We start from the raw sequence: 22,275 nt of genomic DNA, 5'->3' as shown, positions 1-22,275 counted from the left end.
GATCTCTCTGGATACAGCCACTTCTCGTGCTTATACTATGGAGTATGAAGAGTTAATTCAGTTGCACGGTTAACGCTGTTAGTGTTGTGCTTTTGTTTATTGTGAATACTCATGTCACGTTAACTAAAAAAAAAAAGGGTAGTTGTAACCTAGCTGTTACAGTACTGGACTAGTAATCTGAAGGTCACTGGTTCAAGCTAGGGCTGCGCGGTATATCGTAAATATCGATATATTTAATTACACTTTTTATACAATGTTAAAAATGACCATATTCGATATATCAAGTATGGATAAAATACACAGGTTACCATTTGAGAACGTTTAAAACACAAAAACGCTAACGGAACGCTTTCCTTCGCGTATGAGCATGGAAACTGAATCACTGAGTCAATGAGTCAGAAACGACTCTTTTCAGACGAATTATTGATTGGAATCTAATCAGAAAACTGTGCTCCTATCTATGGTAAAGATTTATTCATTTGGCTCACTCTGTGGGCAAAACAACTCCGGTTCAAGAGATTCAGATGTATAAACCAATCAGAGCTTCCGAATTTAATTTTGGGCGGAATCTTTCTCTTCATTGGTTGCTGTATAATTGACAGATAAGTGAACGAATTACCAGTTTCAGCTTTCAACCGCGACAGCCGAGAGAATAAATGAAGTTAAATCTAAGACGGTTTTTATTAGTTAGGTGGAAAAACACAGTTAAATATGGATTTTTATATTCTGGAAATATTCTGGAAATATACAAGATGGCCTCCAAGGTGCGGTTATGATTTTATGCTGCTGTGTGGTTGATCTGGGTCGCGGTGCTGCTGTTTACAGTGTGATTTCATTTTGCAATGATAGCAAAGCATCATCAAATATTAAACGTTTTCGGGATTTTTTTGATCCTCATTAATTTGAAGTTAAACGGAGCATAAATGTGATTGAGATTGTGCTGGTTTGTTTAATATAAATGTTGTCAATATGAATACAAATACAGCCTGTAATAATACAAAATATAAACACTAATTAGTCAGAATGTATCAGAACTACAATGTTTTGTGATTTTAAGATAACTTATGAACAATATAAGGTAAAATACAGGCATGGTCTGCCATTGTACTTTAAGTTTACATTATATCGCATCGTATCATATATCGCCACTTCTCAAAAGCATATTGAGATATTAGGTTTTTTTTAGCCATATCGCCCAGCCCTAGTTCAAGCCCCACCACTGCCAGGTTGCTGCTGTTGGGACCTTGAGCAAGGCTCTTAACCCTCAATTGCTCAGACTGTATACTGGCACAGTACTGTAAGGTTTGGGTAGAGGCGTCTGCTAAATGCTGAAAATGTAAATGTACAAAAAAGTAATTAATCGTGCACCATACCAGGTTGAAATTTTTTTTTAATATATATATATATATAGCTTGTTGGATCGCCTCCAAAGAGATTCGGCCAAATCCCAGCGTTACACCATTCATCTAAGTCGTGCCAAGCTGAAAGATTACACTAAATCAGAAACATGCTCATTATAATGGAGTTTGTTTATGTCAGTGTGTTTCTATGTAGTCCAGGTTTACTCCACCTTGGCAACCGAGGCCAGCCTGATTTTGTGGCCGAATTTTTAAGCAGGACTGATGAATGTGGTTGTGAGTCAGCATGCTGCTGACCTTAAGCGTATCCCACCAATCCGCATGCATGCACTTCTAGAGAGATTGATGACAGATGAATAGAAACTTGATGCCCACTGTTTTGGGCTGTGTGTGGCTTAATAGGCTTTTGGTGAATAAATAGGGTTGATTGAATTTTCACATCAATGTTACTTTTTGTTTAGAAACTTTATCATGTCTTATTGGTCTGTTCAGTGTGGTAAAAGAATGTTAGTGTTGGACACAGAACATTGGTATTGGCCTTTAAATGGGATGGGACAACATTGCTAGAAACATAAAAGTAATTGTTACACAAGACAACAGAAAAATACACCGATCAGCCATAACATTAAAATCACCTCTTTGTTTTTCCACTCACTGTCCATTTTATCAGCTCCACTTACCGTATAGAAGCACTTTGTAGTTCTACAATTACTGACTGTAGTCCATCTGTTTCTCTGCATGCTTTGTTAGCCCACCTTTTATGTTGTTCTTCAATGGTCAGGACTCTCCCAGGACCCCCACATAGCAGGTATTATTTGGGCAGTCGATCATTCTTAGCACTGCAGTGACACTGAGTGGATCAGACACAGCAGCACTGCTGGAGTTTTTAAACACCTCACTGTCACTGCTGGACTGAGAATAGTCCACCAACCAGAAATATCCAGCCAATAGCGCCCCGTGGGCAGCATCCTGTGACCACCGATGAAGGTCTAGAAGATGACCAACTCAAACAGCAGCAATAGATGAGCGATCGTCTCTGACTTTACATCTACAAGGTGGACCAACTAGGTAGGAGTGTCTAATAGAGTGGACAGTGAGTGGACACGGTATTTAAAGACTCCAGCAGCACTGCTGTGTCTGATCCACTCATACCAGCACAACACACACTAACACACCACCACCATGTCAGTGTCACTGCAGTGCTGAGAATGATCCACCACCCAAATAATACCTGCTCTGTAGTGGTCCTGTGGGGGTCCTGACCATTGAAGAACAGGGTGAAAGCAGGTTAAAAAAGTATGTAGAGAAACAGATGGACTACAGTCAGTAATTGTAGAACTACAAAGTGCTTCTTAAAAAAAGTGGAGCTGATAAAATAGACAGTGAGTGTAGAAACAAGGAGGTGGTTTTAATGTTTTGGCTGATCAGTGTGTATATATAAATACATATATATATAATTCATGCCCTGAGTATGAACTAATTCTCTATGCTGATCTGACTCTGGTGCTCAGAATAGCTGTTCTGACTCTGCTAACAGGCAATGTTAAATGCCAAAGGTGTGACAGTGGTTTAACATTTTTAGATGTCACATTTACATATAGATAAAAACGTATAAGTAAATTAAGTGGAAAATCTAATGTAGTTCTGATCCATCCTTTTTGGAAAGTATCAACTCTGGAACCGATGCTCAATATTAAATTATTACATTCCTTTAAATATTTAAGATATGTTCATTCTTGTTGGGGCATTGACCTTTGTCGGTGCTTGGTGATTTCTCTTTAGTCATATAAATAGGTTTAGTGTGACTGTACCCATAATAATTACATGGTCACCTGCTAAGCCACCCAATAATAGATCTGCTGTGAATTGGAAGCTGTTGAAACGTATGCAATAGGGTGGCTGAAAAGGTTTTATCAAGACTAGCGTAAACCTTCTTGTGTCTCGAACTACATGTCCAATCCTTCTAACTATTACATTTAGGTGTTTCAGCTGTACACAATCAGTTACACAAAATAAACCATTTGCTTAGAATTTTAAACCTTGTGGTGACTGTTATTGAAAAGCCCTTTTCAGTACCAGCATGACCAGCATGTACCGTGCATAAATAGAAGTCCATAATGACATGGTTTTGGAAATGGACCCCACTGACGAGCTTTGAGATGGATTAAGATGCTGATTGCAAGCCAGGTCTTCTTCTAATTTAAACATTAGTGCATAACAGGATTAGGTGAAATTGTGCTAGATTCGTATTCTATAAATAGGCTGGTAATTCTAAAAATACATTATGATTATTTTTGTAGATTAGATCCTTCTGATGTAATATGATTTGCAATTATTGTAGAATCAATTTATGTACAACTTACACATGTTAATATGAGTGGTCTGTGCTTGTATTAAAACATTGTAAAACATAGTTAGCACATTTTTGTGAACAATTTCAGTCATTTGGCATAATTGCTTTCCTGTTAGATGTTAGAAATGGCTGTTAATAATTTTTATAAACCACCATCACAGTAATATAATAAATATAATTTTTTATTAATTTTTTTACTTTTTTGTAATTTCTCCCCCAATTTTCTCCCTTATCTGGTCCCATATCCAATTACCCTGACGCTTCCCCTCTACTGATACTACCCTTCGACACGTGCGCAGTACCGACTGCATCTTTTCACCTGCACGAGATGAGTTCATATGAGGATCAGCTCTGTGTACGGAGAGCCACACCCTGATCAACGCATTATTTCTCATTATTTACGCAGGCGCCATCAGTCAGCCAGCAGAGGTCATAATTGCATCAGTTTTGAGAAGCCCTTGTCCGGCTTTCCCACCCACCCTTTCTAACCTAACAGTTAATCAATGTTCGAGTAGCCACCCAGCCCAGCCGGATGGCAGTGCCGAGATTCTAAACGATGTGTTCAAAGTCCCAGCTCTGGTGTGCTAGCATGTTTTACCACTGTGCCACCTGAGCGACCAATAAATATAATTTTTTAGTAAAGTAAATGTAATTTTGATGTACGTACCCTTTATACATGTGGCATCAAGTCTTTTACTACACTTAAATATTGAAATTCTAGCAGTTCTGTTCTAAAACTGACCTCTCTTTCTTGTGTGTGTGTGTGTGTGTGTGTGTGTGTGTGTGTGTGTGTGTGTGTGTGTATGTGTCAGCTCTCGGAAGCGCAAGGCAAAGCTGGTGTACACCCTTCTGAACATGTCTGAGCTGAAGAGACACTTGAAGGAGTGCCATCTATCTACACAGGGCCCTAGAGAGCAGCTTATTAGGCGGCACCAAGAGTTCACACACGTCTACAACGCACAGTGTGATGCCCTCAACCCCAGATCAAGTACGTCTGTCTGATTTTGTCTTTTATTCTGTTTCTGCATTTTTTTAGATTTCTTTCTACTATTATCAGTTAAATACAGATTCTAAATAAGTAAATCATTTAGATTAAGATTAAAGTATTTCATGAAAATAAATAAAGGAAGAATTTTATCTCGATCTAGTTTGAGGTACCATGGGGCACTGCTGCAAATAACTTGGAATGCTAAGCTCTCTTGGAAAATGTTTTTGCTTTTAGATCAATGTTTTTCATGTCAGAAAGGACCCAATATGAAAATATTCCATGGCTCCGAGGGTCATCAGTGTCTTGATTTTGCTTTGTGTTTTTGGGATTTGTTGCCTTATTTGGAAAAGTTTGTCCCATTTCTAAACCAGTGTAATGATTCAGGACGCTTTCATGGATCGGCTTATTTACTTCAAACCACTGATGGCATATTGGCCAAGACACGCGGTTCACATCGAATCAGTGTTTCTAAATTCAGTTAAACTGCTAATGTGCTGTTTAGTTCTGAGACTGTGAGAATACTGCAGTGGTGCTGATGGGAATTGGTCTCTCTAGGTAACGTGTTTCTTGTAGGCACAGAGGATTGTGGGTACCAAGCTCTTAATATGGACACAGTTTTTGCAGCAGTTTTTGCTAGTCTCAACCCACCCAGGTCACAGACTGGCCATCAGGCAAAAGATACAAGACCATCAAGACATGCACGAACAGACTGAGGAACAGCTTCCCCAGAGCTGTAGCCTCTATTACACCCCCGCCCCCACACACATCTATAGCTGCTGAAGACAGCAAACCACCAAACTGTCTTGTACCCTTACCCTTGTATCATACTCTAAATAAGGGGCTCATCTGTAAAAAAGGCTGGTGCCTACAAGAGATACAAAAGATTATGACAAGCTACATCTTTGTACTCGGTTGAAACTGAGCATTAAACTAAGAAAGCTTCAATATCACATGAGGGAATTAACAGGATTGACAAAATGGGTCATTTAATATTTTATTTCACAATCAAAACCTCTTCAAGTAGTAACATTATTAAAAAAAACGAGTGTTTTTATTTGCAAGTTTGGGCTTGTCAGCAAATGTAACCGTTTTCTGTACACGAATCGAGATGTTATATTGACATGTTAGCGCTGTCCCACCTCATTCCATTGGTTTTAATGGCAAGATGCTAAATGCTAAACGCAAAACCCGATGGAATCGCTAAGTAGTGCGTTCGAATAACCTGCCTTATAAAAGTTAATGACTTATAAGAATCCTCTCTACTGAGGCAGCTGCATATGTAGGTAGTAAGACAGCAAGGCGGCTCCCTAGGTAGATGTCACTGGTGGATATGTCATGGAAAATGAGAACGTGTGAATTTTCGTTTTGTCAAGTAGCAAAAAAGTTGTAGCATGACGTATTTGATTTAATTTGCATTAATTGACATCGCGCGTCCTGCGATGTGACTATTGCGCATGCACACATCGCGATGACGATGCTGAAACGATATATCGTGCAGCCCTAATATATACACACACCGATCAGCCATAACATTAAACCCACCTCCTTGTTTCTACACTTACTGTCCATTTTTTCAGCTCCACTTATACCATATAAAGCACTTTGTAGTTCTACAATTACTGACTGTAGTCCATCTGTTTCTCTGCATGCTTTGTTAGCCCCCTTTCATGCTGTTCTTCAATGGTCAGGACCACTACACAGTGTAGGTATGGTGGATCATTCTCATCACTGCAGTGACAATGACATGGTGGTGGTGTGTTAGTGTGTGTTGTGCTGGTATGAGTGGATAAGAAACATCAATGCTGAGTTTTTAAACACCTCACTGTCACTGCTGGACTGAGAATAGTCCACCAACCAAAAATATATACAGCCAACAGCGCCCCATGGGCAGCGTCCTGTGACCACTGATGAAGGTCTCAAAGATGACCAACTCAAACAGCAGCAATAGATGAGCGATCGTCTCTGACTTTACATCTACAAGGTGGACCAACTAGGTAGGAGTGTCTTAATAGAGTGGACAGTGAGTGGACACGGTATTTAAAGACTCTAGCAGTGCTGCTGTGTCTGATCCCCTCATACCAGCACAACACACACTAACACACCACCACCATGTCAGTGTCACTGCAGTGCTGAGAATGATCCACCACCCAAATAATACCTTTTATTATTGCTGCTGGTTTTATTGAGAGCTACCAAACAAAGTCTATCCTGTCTTATTTTTACATCACATGTTGTGTTCACTCCTGACACTTGAACCTGATCACATCGAAAACCTTAGTCCACTATATGAATTGTTGTATCCATTGTAGCTTTAATATTACTTTCTATAATCATTTAAGTCTGTATTTTGTCAAATGCACATTTTCATCTGCCTGTGTGAAACTGTGGATAAGCCAGATATTACTCATCATCGTCATCATCATCATTCTCTTTCGACTGTTCCCATTAGCAGTTGCCAAAGCAGATCATTTGTCTCCATCTTGTCCTGAACAAAGTCTGTAGTGATTGAAGCCAAGTCCAGACTACACATTTCTAAGCCCCGTTTTGGGGAGGTGCGTGAGCTTTCCCTTATTTGGTGATCCCGTCTTGTTTGTCCTTAAGTGAGTGGTTGAGCGATCACCAGTCAGTTGCCAGAACTTTATTTTCCTGCATGTCTGAAAATCAGTCATGGGATTTCAAACAACTAGGCAAGCATGTAGAAGCATAGAGAGCAACCGTAAGGTTTGGGACACAGCCAGGAGATTGTTTAGGTAAGCTTGTCAGCATTGTCCCGATGGACGCCGCACCGTTGAAATGAATGGTAAGCACCGATTGTTGAACACACGGATGCTGGGATGTAGGTGTGATTTGTGTATGGAACATATTACGTGTTAATCGATCGTCTAGTCAAAACAGAGTACCTCAGAAGAAATCTCTACAGTGATGGTGAAGTGAATGATGGGTAATTTTGGATGAAGTGTGACTTTACTGTTTACATGCTGCTAAGAGAACTAAATTGACCAGCAGGCCTTTTCTCTAAATGTGTGAACTTGAGAACGACACGAATCGAGGCTTTTTTCTGTACTGGCACCCAAGTGGTGGAACAAAGTTCCCCTGTCTGTTTGAACATCTGAGTCTCTCACCATTTTCAAAAGACGATTAAAGACCCACCTCTTTATTAAGCACTTAAGCTAAGAACTGACATGCACTCTCTAACCTTCTATAGCATCTTATTTATTTAACAACGTCATCTGAGAGAACTACCATCCTCTGCTGAGGGAACTAAATTGACCAGTAGGGCTTTTCTCAAAAATAGCTGTTATGGATTCAGCTGTTAGGATAAACCCTCGGACTGGGGCGCTCTGGTGGTTCAGCTCATTACTGAGCTAGCACACCACTGTAGAGTGTTTGACCGTGTGAGTTTTAATCTCAGCAGAGCCACTGACTTGGCCAGGCGTCCACACAAACACCGTTTGACCGTTTGACCCAGGGAAGGTTGGACTTGCGCTCTCTGTCTGAGTTTGGGGGTTGGGGGTCACACAACACTGGGAACCCAACACTGACAGGCAATAAGAAACGACCGCAGATCGGACACGTTTCGGAGGGCGTGTGGGGTGATCCTGCTCTCCTTGATCAGTTTGGAGGAAGTGCAAGCAGCCACGGATTCACAGACGGAAATTAAAAATGACTAGATTGGGAGATAAAGGGGGAAACATTCAGGAAAAGGCTCAGACTACAAGGTGGGCAGAACATTTGATTGAATTCTTTTGGACAGCATTTATTGTCAGTGTTTTTTCTTCAAAGACCTTTTCCAGTCATTGCATCAAACGATTGTCTGGACCTGAATGACCTGCTGTTACTGTCGTCCCGCAGGTTTCTTGGCACTAAATTTAGCGTCACTTTAGTCAGAATGGTCCTTCATATGTCCTTAATCGTGGTTTCTCCGTTTATTGTTATATGCTTTTGTCTTGCTGACAGGTGAGGACATTGCTAAAGAAGTTGAGAGCAACGAGAAGACCAGGATCCAGCTGGAGAACAAAAGGAAACGCGTACGTACGGAGTTTTGTCTAGCTTGCATGCTCGCTGAATATTTCTAGCATAAATCAGTTTTTTCATCTATATCCTTGTTGATTTGCTCTATTTTTAATTGCAGCCGATAGTCATCACCAAAAAGCACACAGCCGAAGAGATCGAACAGTTGAACACAGACTACCGTAAGTTGGCACGTTATTGAAGTCAAGTGGAAGAATTCAACTTGCTGTTTTCTGATTAGAGGCTCTCCATGCTTAACACTGTTCTTGTGAAGCAACTGGATACTGAATTATTGCCGAAACAGCATGCCATCTACTCACATTCCGATAGTCATGTGTTCCATTAGACACTGTTTCCCATGAGGAAATTGGATTTTGGAATAGACCAAAAGAATTCATTCTCATTTCCCTTCTTCAGCTGTTTTTAGAACAAAGAAAAACAAAATTAGAAGAAAATCATGCTTGAAATATGACACCTGATAAAGCTTCTCAACTAGTGTGCTCCAGTTTAGCGTTGAATAGAGTTGGGTATTGTTTGTATTTTTGCAGTTCTGATTCCGATTCATATTCTGCTCATTGATTCCAGTTCTGTGCTGACTGAACATTTATACAACTATAATAAATATTAAACAGTGACATATCATACGAGTCTTTACTGAAAAAAAATAAAAGTCCGTCTGATAGATAGAATATGAAGGTGTCCATGAACTTTTGGTCACTTGTTCTTACTTTGACAGCTGTGTTCAACAGAGTTACACATCCCAGCAATAGTTAACCACAGCACCTGTGTAAACAGGTTTTATGTCCCCACCAACCCCAGTACCCTAACCATTGGCTATAGGCTAGGCTCATAAATAGTTTTCATTAAGCCCTACTATTAAAATTGAATCAAGTTTAGAAATAGGCTCCCATTTCTCACGTCTTTTCCAACCACATACAGTATATACTAGCCCATTTCATAGAATAAACTGGAAGCTTTACTCTGACTGTCTGTGTGATGAGTTCCTCCCAGTGTGCACTTATGCCTAGTTCACACTACACGATTTTTGCCCTGATTTTCGCTCGGCGACTGGTCGGCGATTGATTTTCCGGGTCGGGAGCAACTCAGCGTTTGCTCGGCGATCAAAACTCGGCTCTCAGTCGCTAAGTGTGAACTATCCAACAACTCGACCCGACCGGCTCGCCGAGCACTCGGCGACTGGATTGAGTTTTCTAGCACGCCAGATATCTGATCTCAGACGGGCAACTGGGAATGAGTGACTTGTCGAACAGCCAATGAGAACACAGGATACAGCGTGAGGGGAAATGCAGGAGAGGACAGGGGCTTAATTAATATAGTTTATATCAGGATACACCGGCACACACACGTTTTTTACAGTATTTCTGATTTGATCGTCCTCTACTTAACATAATACCCACGCTGCATTGCAAAACTTACTACAGAACAAGCCATATACTGTTTGTGTTGCCAAATCCACTCAGATTCATTTATTTTTCCTCCTTGATATTACGCTGCACATCAGCGCACAAACCCTTTGATCTCTCGCTACTTGTTGACGTTCATTTTTTTGGACGTGGTATCATTAAACTTCTCGTCACTTCTCACGTGTGTTTTTGTAAAAAAAAAAAAGAAAAAAAAGAAAGAAAGAAAAAAAGGGAGACCAGAGAAGCTCGTCTGCGATTCCAGTTGGTGATGGATCGTGTAGTGTGAAACCCCCTATCGCCGATCAGTCGTGTAGTGTGAAATATACACCGACTGAAAGACTCCCGAGTGCAGGAGATTCAGTCGTATAGTGTGAACTGTACAGCGACCTGACGACTTGGAAAGTCGTGTAGTGTGAACTTGGCATTAAGATCAGGACTGCTTCTCTCATATTCAATAAATGACACTGGAGTAGAAGATCTGAGCAGCAAGATTTTCTTCAAAAGATGTTCTAACAAAAGGCTAGAACCAAAGTGTGTTCAGTGCACAACCCATAGCTGCCAAGGTTAGTACGTAAAACAGAGGGTGTGTTTAATATGAATGCAACTAAACAGTTCTTGTTAAGGAAAATCAGCATATCAGCCTTTTCTGGCTATCAGCCTTTTCTGGCTATCAGCCTTATTGTCGTTTTCTTATACAAGGTGAAGCCACACGTTTGACCAATTACCGCCTTCTTTTTTGCACCGTCTTAAAATTAGCCATGCATGCTAGCTCTGTTGTGTTGATGCATGACGTATTAACTTTGACTAGTCCTGTCAGATATTTCTGTTTGGCCTTGCAGATTTTATATATAGCAACATAAAAATAATTCTTCACCTCATCGAATTTACAATTTTTTATGCATTTCTCCCTTTTTCTCCTGATTTTTTAGCGCGTCCAATTTTTACCCAATTGCGTCATGCTTCCTCTCTACTGGTGCTGACCCCTGCCCCGATTTAGGAGAGCGAACTGACACACGCCCCCTCTGACACGTGTGCAGTAGCCGACTGCATCTTTTCACCTGCACGAGGCGAGTTCATATGCGGATCAGCCTTGTGCATGGAGAGCCACACCCTGATCGCATTATTCCTCTACTCTGTGCAGACGCCATCAATCAGCCAGCAGAGATCGTAATTGCATCAGTTATGAGGTCACTATCCGGCTCCCTCCCTGGATGGACAACAGCCAAAAGTTGTTGATATAGCCGCCCAGCCCAGCTGGATGGCAGAGCTGAGATTCGATACGATGTATTCGAAAGCCCAGCTCTGGTGTGCTAGCGTACAAATTTACTTTTTATTTAATAGAGAAGCAGGGATTTTTGGCAGCAAGCTGTGACATTATTTTATATGGAGTGTGGCAGTGCTGCTTACCTTGAGCATCTTGCACATTTACCACTTTGACGTTCGTTTTGAATGTGTCGCCAGCTAGTCAAATCATTTATAAGTGAAGTAAAGACATGGCAGAGAGAAACTGATTTTCACTGTTTTACACAAGCCTGAACTGTTGAGTATAACATTACATTTAACATGACATGAGAAAAATACGGCATGGCAACTAGTTATGATCGTTTTCATTTTTCACTCTAAAACACATTTCATACAAAACTGCATGTGAAGAAACAGTCAGTCAGTATTGAGTACTGTTTATTATCTCAAGCTTGGCACACAGTGGCGTATCATGTGAAAGGCCTACCTAATTTCAACAAATGTAAAAGCTACCTGATGTTAGGGCTGCCACTAACGACTGTTTTTCTGTCGATTAATCTATAGACTATTTTATCAATTAGTCGATTAATCTAACAATTAATTTTCCTTCAAAAAAATGTAATTCAGAATCTCAGTTAAGCTTCTGTTATTTTAACAACAAACTGTATGGCAGAATAATATGGCACAGAAATGAAAGTACACAGGGTTTATGTCCATATTATCACATTCTCAAGTGCTCCATATTAAACAAAGTACAACATGTGTTTATGGCATCCCGTACACAAAGCAAAGTGCTTAAACTTATAGCAGAAATAAAATAGAGGTGGGCACGTCTCATTAAGTCCAACGTACAGTAACGACAGAATGAGCCCAGATTCTAACCTACACATTCACTCAAAAATGACTTCACATTCTAAGTAATGTAAACAAAGTGGTAAGTGTTAAGGCGCATTCATATGAAAAGCTTTTTGCGCTTTGATCGCCATGGCAACCACAAAAATCGCGAGCCCAACTCAGCAAAGTGCGCGGCGCGTGTGAATGCGCCCTAACTAAACTCGCTAAGAAATACGATATTCCAGGATCTCTGCGATTAAGAAGCTTAATGAAACAATATAGACGTAAAAATGCATGCCCTAACTAAACTCGCTAAGAAATACAATATTCCAGGACCTCTGTGATTATGAAGCTTAATGAAACAATATAGACGTAAAAATGCATGCCCTAACTAAACTCGCTAAGAAATACAATATTCCAGGATCTCCGCGATTAAGAAGTTTAAAGAAACAAGACGTGCAGCATAGCGCTAGTGCTGCTGTGGTACCATCAAAGCAGTGTACAAACCACCTTTTTGTTTTGTGCCAGTTTTAAGTATTTTCATACTTTTGGTGATTTGGGTCTTGGAAAACTTTGAGCTTTTCTTTGAAAGCTCTCTACAATCGGCTTCTGACTGCTGCAGACGGCATTTTTTAAGACAGTGCTTAATGCTGGCAACCAGTGACTGGACCAAATATGACTTAGATCACGCACGCAGCAAGTAGTGCTGAGGGAAATCATATGAATGGAAACATTGTAGAAATTAAAAAGGATCATTTATAAGCATAGTTTTAAAAACAATGCAACGTCATCGACTAGGTTGACCAATCACGGCAGCCCTACCTGATGTGAACAAATGTAAAAGCTACCTGACTAGCACCAGATTTTGGCTTCTGTGTATGTACGATCGGCAGCTTGGTTCTCAAATCAGCTGGCAGCTTGTGGAAATTAATTTAAATAGCAAATTAACTGATTGCAGTGATCAAGGACCTGGTTATTGGTTAATTGAGACATCATTACCATCTCTAATACTTACCTAATGTGAACAACAAGGCACATGTCGCACTCACATTCATCAAAATGGGCCTAATGTAACTCCTGACTAAAATATTCTTGGTATTTCCTGGTAGATTGGGGTTTGTTACATTGCATGTTAAACTTGATAATGTGACATGAACTAGAATAGAAACAAAAACAAGAAAGAAAAGTCAGGCATCGTATTGAAACCAGCACGGACAAATAAACTCCTCAGTCTGGATGTGCATTTAATTACCATTATCTGTTTGCAATTGGCTTTTTGGCTGAATGTCAGGATTTTTCCTGATCTACCATCAGAGCAGCGAGGCCTGTTTCACGTGCTTCAGAAGAAATAAATAGAGTAAAAGAAATTACAATGCTTCTCATGCTGTTGATGGCATTGTGAAGTGCTGTCTACATCAGTTACTCTGGAGGTGAAACAGCAGCTGTCACCATGAAATGATTAGTCCCTTTTTTTTAGATATCAAGTGCTTGAGTACATGCTCCTGAATTTCAGGTATTGGCGTTTTTTGTGTAGTATAATTTTTTCATTCTATTTATATGATGCACTTTATACTGGGCAGGGTCACGCTGAGTCTGGTTCTCCTAGACACATTTGGCGCAAGGCAGCAATACCCTGGGCAGGGTGTCGATCCCCCTCAGACAGTTCTTCTTTGCAGATGCTTGCCTGGCCAATTGCTGGTGGGTTAACATAGTGGACTGCTGCACCACTCGAGTTGTTTTTATAGTGTAGCGTCGCCACTGGGGGGCCGGCACAGGCTATACCCAGAAGGCCTTGCGGCAGTTGTGTCTAAGCTCACCGTAGCCGTGTATCCCGTTGTTGGGAGTGGGGTGGCTGCGGTGAGGGTTGGGTAAGTAGCTTATATGTTTGTCTGTTGTATGAATGTATGTGTGTATGAATGGGTGTCTGTCCCTAAACCACTGAATGAACTGCCAAAGGCAGCTCACTTGCGGCCCTGACGCTATCCTTCCTGCTCGCCGGCGCCACAATATTATCATATTTAGAGTTTATATTTTTTTGTATTTTATATGTTTATTACAGCTAGGCTCTGTAATCTTGTGTGCATTTTTTTCCACATATGGCTTTGCAAATTCTATTGATTGTAACAGTACACTCATTGGCTCATAAGATTGCAATCTTAAGCTAACATGTAGGAGGTTGATTATCAGTCTATAAAGCAGCAGAACTGGTATGCTTTCAATATTTTTAGCATCACTTGACAAGATCTGTAAAGAGACCGGACATGCTAGCAAGGCCTTAATTTTTGCAACACCTGGAGCAGTGGTCCCAGCCCTAAGGAACTCCTTACTAATTAGTCCAATTAGTTTAATTAGGTAAAAAAAAACACATTGGCGCAACAATTAATTAAACAATTATTGGCAATCATTAAGCACCTGACAGTGGCTGCATGGAAATACACTTATCAGCCATAACATTAAAACCACCTCCTTGTTTCTTACCTCACTGTCCATTTTATCATCTCCACTTACCATATAGGAGCACTTTAGTCCATCTGCATGTTTTTTTGCCTGTTGCATGCTTTTTAGCTTTCACCCTGTTCTTCAATGGTCAGGACCCCCGCAGGACCACCACAGAGCAGGTATTTGGGTGGTGAATCATTCTCATCACTGCAGTGACACTGACATGGTGGTGGTGTGTTAGTGTGTGTTGTGCTGGTATGAGTGGATCAGACACAGCAGCGCTGCTGGAGTTTTTAAATACCGTGTCCACTCACTGTCCACTTTATTAGACACTCCTACCTAGTTGGTTCACCTTGTAGATGTAAAGTCAGAGACGATTGCTCATCTATTGAGTTGGTCATCTATTAGACCTTCATCAGTGGTCACAGGACGCTGCCCATGGGGCGCTGTTGTCTGGATATTTTTGGTTGGTGGATTATTCTCAGTCCAGCAGGGACAGTGAGGTGTTTAACAACTCCATCAGCATTGCTGTGTCTTATCCACTCATACCAGCACAACACACACTAACACACCACCACCATGTCAGTGTCACTGCAGTGCTGAGAATGCCTACTCTGTAGTGCTGACCATTGAAGAACAGCATGAAAAGGGGCTAACAAAGCATGCAGAGAAACTGCAGTCAGTAATTGTAGAACTACAAAGTGCTTCTATATGGTAAGTGGAGCTGAAAAAATGGACAGTGAGTGTAGAAACAAGGAGGTGGTTTTAATGTAGAACATCTCATTATTATATGTATAAATATCTAGATGGAAAGTGTTCTCCAGATGTGTTTTAGTGTTGACTTGTGTCATCTATTTATCTTTGTTTTGATTGGGAACTGAGCTTACGGTCGTATAAAAGTCAGTTGTGCTTCTGCTGGAATGGAATCAAACTGTAATTGTTTCCATTACTGCACATCCTGCGGCACTTGACTTTAAGTGGTCTGCATTCATAATTAGTGTGTGGATGTACAGAGAAAGTACTGCAGATGGAAAGTACAATGAGATTCAGTGTGCTCTACTTAGGAACTAAAATATAAATATATATATATACATACAAATAGTTACGAAGTTGGATAAGCAGTATTTACAATCAGTCCAGTGGGGAAGTGTGCAAGTTGCAATGCTACATTTTATATATAGACAGGCATATGTATAATGTGCATATATAAGGTTGGAACGGAAGGAAATCTAGGGTAATTCATAAACTTATAAACGTTGTTGGAGAAAAGTTTACATACACGGTCCAGCGAAATATGTACTTTTGTTTTTTTTAGGACTTTATGAGAAGTTAAATATAGTTACCCTAATGCAGTCTGCACATGATAAACGTATGTGGTGGAAAAAACCTTAATGAAAGACCTCATAGACTGGATTGTGAGTAAAAAAAAGAGTTAATCTTGTCTGCAGAGAAGGACCGCACTGACACAGTCTTACATATAAACTCGAAGAGTGTGATAAGACAGAAAAAAAATTATCCCCCTTTATACTGCCATCAGGGACCTTGTAGGACAGTGAAAAATTCCATTGGTAACAGAGATTTCTTAGCTAGAACATAGAAACTGGTCTAAACCAGCTAGAACTGGGATTTGGAGATCATACAATGCAATTGATACACTTTTTGTCACGCACACCGCTTTCCATTAGATAGATAGATATACTTTATTTGTCATATATACATATACAGTTGTACAGTACAATGAAATTCTTTCTTCGCATATCCCAGCTTGTTTTGGAAGCTGGGTCAGAGCGCAGGGTCAGCCATCTTACGGCGTCCCTGTAGCAGACAGGGTTAAGGGCCTTGCTCAAGTACCCAACAGTGGCTGCATAGCAGAGCCTGGATTTGAACCGCCAATCTTCTGGTTGATAGCCCAAAGCTCTACCCACTAGGCTACCACTGTCCCCCAGTATTTTTGGAATATTCTAAGTACATTTACATTTTCATCATTTAGCAGACGCTTTTATCCAAAGAGACTTATGGATTTCCTCCAACAGTCCAAAGACATGCAAGTAAGGTGAATTGTCTATGACTGTGTATGACATTAAACTTGTGAACGAGTAACTACCGTTTCTGTCATGAATGTAACCAAAGTGTAAAACATGAGGTTAAAATCCTAATAAATAAATAACCACTAGGCTATAACTGCCCTAAGTAGTAGTTGGTTACATATTAATACTTCTAGTGTAAAGTCCCACACATGTACTAGTCTTTTTTTTTTTTATACAGGTATTTATATTTTTGTTCACTATGAGACAGTGCAGCATAATTTCTTTCTGTCCTTTTTTTTGGTACATTGAATCTGACTGCTTGTCCAATACTTTATTAGTGCTGGTTGTTCTGCTGCTGCATATGTACATTAATATCTTTTCATTAATATCTAAAGGGGTTTTTTTGTTGAAAGTGGTCTAAATATAAAATCCTTTATAAACTCTGTTAGGCTAAAGCTGCACTGCTTCATAAAAAGAAAGCTGTGCAGTGCTTTCTCTAATTTGTTCAATATTTATTATCCAAAGTGTAGAATGCCCTAAATACACAAAGGAAAGACAAGTGCACATGCCTGAAACCATAAAAGAAATTCTCACACAAGACAACAAGAACAGTTTTAACATACCTCGCAGCCATGAAAATATAAATACAACCCCAAATCAGAAAAAGTGATACCTTGAATAGTTTAATGATATTATGCACTGTAGAGGGAGAAATATGCAAATCCCTTCCAATCTTTCTTTGAGGTTCATTGTTTTTAAACATCTCAATAATTTGTTGACAAACTGGAGATCCTCTGATCATCTTTGCTCATCAAAAACTCTTTTCAGGATGCTGCTTTTGTACCAAACCATAATTACAATCACCTGTTGACATCACCTGTTTGGAATCACATCATTATTTAGTTTTTTTTTTTTTTACCTCATTACTAGCCCTAAATTGTTTTGCAGACCTGAAATGCAGGAATGAAGGTTTATTAATAAATGAAATGAAGTTGAGCAGATAAAACATGAAATATCTCAGGTACATCCTGTCTGCAATCAAATAAAAGTCAAAGTAAATGTAAGAAACTCTGTGTTTTTTATCATTTGCATTTTCCATGCCATCCCAACTTTTTCTGATTTGGAGTTGTATAAAATGGACCAAAGTATGAAGACAAGATAAAATAGACACATACGTATATAATACCCGGCTCTGGCATTAAATGACACACGTGTCTAACATGGCATAAAAAACCCAAATAAATAAATATATCCAAAGTGAGGACAGAATGCAATTTACCAGCTTAGGGTTAAGAGCCTTGCTCAAGGGCAACTGGCACCAATGGGGCTTGAACCAACAACCTGCTGATTATTAGTAAAGTCACTTAAGCACTGAGCTATAACTGCCCAGTTCACATCAAGTAGGATAAAAAAAAAAATGACATGACGACACATCTAAACCAATATCTGAACATCAGCCAGTACAACCCAGATGACAGGAAGACTGATATAATGAATATAATATCGTCGCTGTTTGATGAGAAACACGTATCTCCACTTTTAGTGGTTTTCACTGTTTTACATGTGTATCTCCATTGGCTGCTAGATTAAATGTGCTGATTTTGACCAGGTATAGTCTCGTATAGTAATATTAGACTCTGCTTGTGCTAAAACATGCATTCATACCGGCAGTGTTTAAAAGAACACACAACAGGCTGTGCAGGAAGTTGGATGTGCTCTATTTTGAATTCGCCAAAAAAAATCCATGTATGTCCCTTTTGGCTGGCTACAATACACGTAAGTCCAGTTTACATATTATGAAACCGACTGACCTGATAAAGATATATTTTTATTTCTGTGCTGAACTGTATCTAAATTGTGCCATCTGTGGTTCGTTTGCACCGTTACTGTCAGGGGCAAAAGTTTTTACCTTTTCCTGAAAAGTTGGGTTTTTGGAGATACATGTTTTTCATTGGACAGTGACGATATAGTGACATAATGCAGATGAAAAATAGGCTCTGCAGAGAGCAGTTAACCCATTGTTTTCTCGTTGAGGATGAATAATGGCTTGCTAAAGATGAGTAGAGGGTCAGTTTCACTGAAGTTCACCTCTTTACCCAGTCTCATGAACTATACCCACTCATGTTCGAACCCATGCTCTCATCCTGGGTTAGAGCAGCACAAACAGCAACATGTGCAGAACGGTAAACTTAACAGCACTGAATAGAGCCCAGACGGATTTGATTATTGAAAACTATCCCTTTGCATGCTAGTACGTCATGAGCCTCCTTTCTTTACTTTATTATTAAAAACAAACAAATGTTAGAACATCACTGCTACCAGTTCTTAGAAGTCATCAAATCCCTTGTAGCTAAACTGGAGCACAAACCGGCAGGAACTGATAGAGCTGTGGGAACTGTGTATAAAAAGCATGATACTGTATAACTATATCTTATTAATGCGTATATTTTATGGTGTTTATTTTTACTTAAATCGTATTTTTAAATGCAAAACTTAAGTGGACCACTTCTTAATCATTAATGACCATTATTTACATTATTTTTATTTTTATTTATGAGGATTTTAACGTCATGTTTTACACTTTGGTTACACTCATGACAGGACAGGTACTTGTTAAGATTCATCAATTCAAGTTTAATGTCAATCACAGTCATGGACAATTTCGTATCTATAATTCATCTCACTTGCAAGTCTTTGGACTGAGAGAGCATGCAAACTCCACAAACCCTTACCGCTCCACCTAGGATTCAAACCCAGGACCTTCTTGCTGTGAGGAAATAGTGCTACCCACAGAGCCACCGTGCCGGCCTATTTACATAATACATTTCTTGTAGTACTAAAACACAAGTCACATCATTTTCATCTTTTACCACCACTTTATCCTGATCAGGGTTGTGATGGTTACAGTTTCCCTAAAATCACAGGGCGCAATGCAGTAACACACCCCAGCCAGGATGCCAGTCCATCGCCGGGCCTTGGCCACCTGCCTTTCTCAGGCATAGCCAGTCCTGTCTGTATATAGATGCTCGATTAGTCGATAGTCCACCCCCCCCCCCCCCAGCCTAGACATAGACGAGTGTGTCTGTTTAAACTGTCTGACCGCCGAGATTCGAACCCAGGTCTCAGAACTGTAAGACTAGTGTTATAGAGCAGTGGTCCTTTTTTACGGTTGTTATTGTCTCCAATCACCACTAGGTAAAAGCAGCAACTTGTTGCAGTGAAAAAAGCTCATTTGTGAGTAGTTCAGTTATTCTATTTTAAATCCTCCCGCCCCCGCCGATCCATGAAATTATATCTTATATGAAACTGGTCCATGGTGCAAAAAAGGTTTGGAAGCGCTGTAGTAGAGTAACAGGCTTTTTTTCCTCTAAAATGATGCCAGTCAGTATCATGAAGAGCCACTACATACATCCATGTGTATCAACTTTGTGCAGGGGAAACGATAATCTTTACAATCACAGGCCATCTGTTTCTTCTAATGTTGCTTATTTTTGCAGCTCATCAGTTTTCTCTGTATACCAGAGCTTGTAGCGCACAGATGGTCTTTATTTTCCCGGCTCGACTGCTACTGCTGATTCAAGTGTTTTTGCTCAGTTATTAACTCATGTTTAAAGCCCAGCTGCCATTTACATTTCTGATACTCACTTCAAATCAAACAAACCGCCGCCCTAAGCTCGCTTCTCTGTTTTGTTTATAGGGAAACAGCACAGCAGCGAATTTTCCCGTTTGATCGCTCAGGTTCGAGGTTGTTTGGAGAAATCGAAGAAAGAACAGATTAAAGAGGAAAAAGAACAAGCAGCAGAGATGACATCTCACACAGGTAGCAACACTCTTTTATTTTATATGGGTTTTGTTTTAAGCTAACGTTACTGATGGTCTCAAGGGGAGGAATGAAGCAGATCTGCAGTGGTTAAATACATGCTGCAGTGGCTTTTTGTTATCGGACACTTAGGTCATCCTATAACATATGGCCAAATGTCCAGTTCATTTCAGATCTTCAGATGAGTTTTGATAGCATCAATCCATCTTGTTGATGATGAAGAATTATTTGTGTATTTGTTATACATAAATATACATCGATCAGGCATAACATTATGACCACCTCCTTGTTTCTAAACTCACTGTCCATTTCATCAGCTCCACTTACCATATAGAAGCACTTTGTAGTTTTACAATTACTGACTGTAGTCCATCTGTTTCTCTGCATGCTTTGTTACCCCCTTTCATGCTGTTCTTTAATGGTCAGGACTCTCCCAGTACCCCTACAGAGCAGGTATTATTTGGGTGGTGGATCATTCTCAGCACTGCAGTGACACTGACATGGTGGTGGTGTGTTAGTGTGTGTTTTGCTGGTATGAGTGGATCAGAAACAGCAGTGCTGCTGGAGTTTTTAAATACAGCGTCCACTCACTGTCCACTCTATTAGACACTCCTACCTAGTTGCTCCACCTTGTAGATGTAAAGTCAGAGACGATCGCTCATCTATTGCTGCTGTTTGAGTTGGTCATCTTCTAGACCTTCATCAGTGGTCACAGGACACTGCCCACAGGGTGTTGTCAGTGAGGTGTTTAAAAACTCCAGCAGCACTGCTGTGTCTGATCCACTCATACCAGCACAACACACACTAACACACCAATCAGTGTCACTGCAGTGCTGAGAATGATCCACCACCCAAATAATACCTGCTCTGTAGTGGTCCTGTGGGGGTCCTGACCATTGAAGAACAGCATGAAAGGGGGCTAACAAAGCATGCAGAGAAACAGATGGACTACAGTCAGTGGAGCTGATAAAATAGACAGTGAGTGTAGGAACAAGGAGGTGGTTTTAATGTAATGGCTGATCAGTGTACAGTACAAATAATTTTTCTGCATATTCCAGCTTGTTTGAAAGCTTGGGTCGGAGCGCAGGGTCAGCCATTATACTGCACCCATGGAGCAGACAGGGTTAAAGGCCTTGCTCAAGGGCCCAACAGGGGCTGCATAGCAGAGCCTGGATTTGAACAATCTTTCAGCTGACAGCCCTGGGTCGTTGTGAGCCAAAAAAAAATGGGTTGCAGAAAAAATAAATAAACTAATTTTAAAATGTACATAAAAACAAAAGTAGCTTATACACAAACGCCCCCTTGTAGAGGATTTACATTACATTTTGTAAACCACAGTGGGACCAGATTGTCCAAGACTGTGTTTGATATAAACTTGTGAACTTTTAACTGCAATGCTTGCAAGCTACTAAACTACAACTTACTTATTGTCCAAACAATGCATCTCAATTTAGGTCTTAGTGATACAGCCAGAAATTTCTGTTAAGTATGTCAGTAATTAATAGCTCAGTGGTTAAGGTATTGGACCAGTAATCTGAAGGTTGCCGGTTCAAGCCCCACCACTGCCAAATCGCCACTGTTGGGCCCCTCTGCAAGGCCTTTAACCCTCAATTGCTCAAGGATCGTGTTCAGTCATAATTGTAAGTCGCTTTGGATAAAAGTGTCTGCTAAATGCGGAAAATGTAAATGTAATGTAAATGATTAATCGTTTTACCGAAAACCAGCAAAGAAGTCACTGTTGGTTTAATGCTGTTGGTTACACTTCATTGAAATTCATAC

General features: G+C 40.1%; 1 protein-coding gene across 2 annotated transcripts in view; it reads left to right on the top strand.

Annotated features, from left to right (window-relative positions):
* Positions 1–22,275, top strand: part of rad18 (RAD18 E3 ubiquitin protein ligase) — a 78,329-nt gene that overhangs the window by 23,146 nt on the left and 32,908 nt on the right. For both annotated transcript variants that reach the window (XM_062996984.1, XM_062996983.1), the window contains exons 8-11: positions 4,524–4,699; positions 8,657–8,727; positions 8,832–8,892; positions 20,374–20,496. In XM_062996984.1, the coding sequence (XP_062853054.1) occupies positions 4,524–4,699; positions 8,657–8,727; positions 8,832–8,892; positions 20,374–20,496 (431 nt within the window). The remainder of the gene's footprint in view (positions 1–4,523; positions 4,700–8,656; positions 8,728–8,831; positions 8,893–20,373; positions 20,497–22,275) is intronic.

Source organism: Trichomycterus rosablanca, chromosome 6 (assembly GCF_030014385.1).
Source record: "Trichomycterus rosablanca isolate fTriRos1 chromosome 6, fTriRos1.hap1, whole genome shotgun sequence".
NCBI lineage: Eukaryota > Metazoa > Chordata > Actinopteri > Siluriformes > Trichomycteridae > Trichomycterus > Trichomycterus rosablanca.
This window is presented reverse-complemented; position numbering and strand designations above follow the sequence as displayed.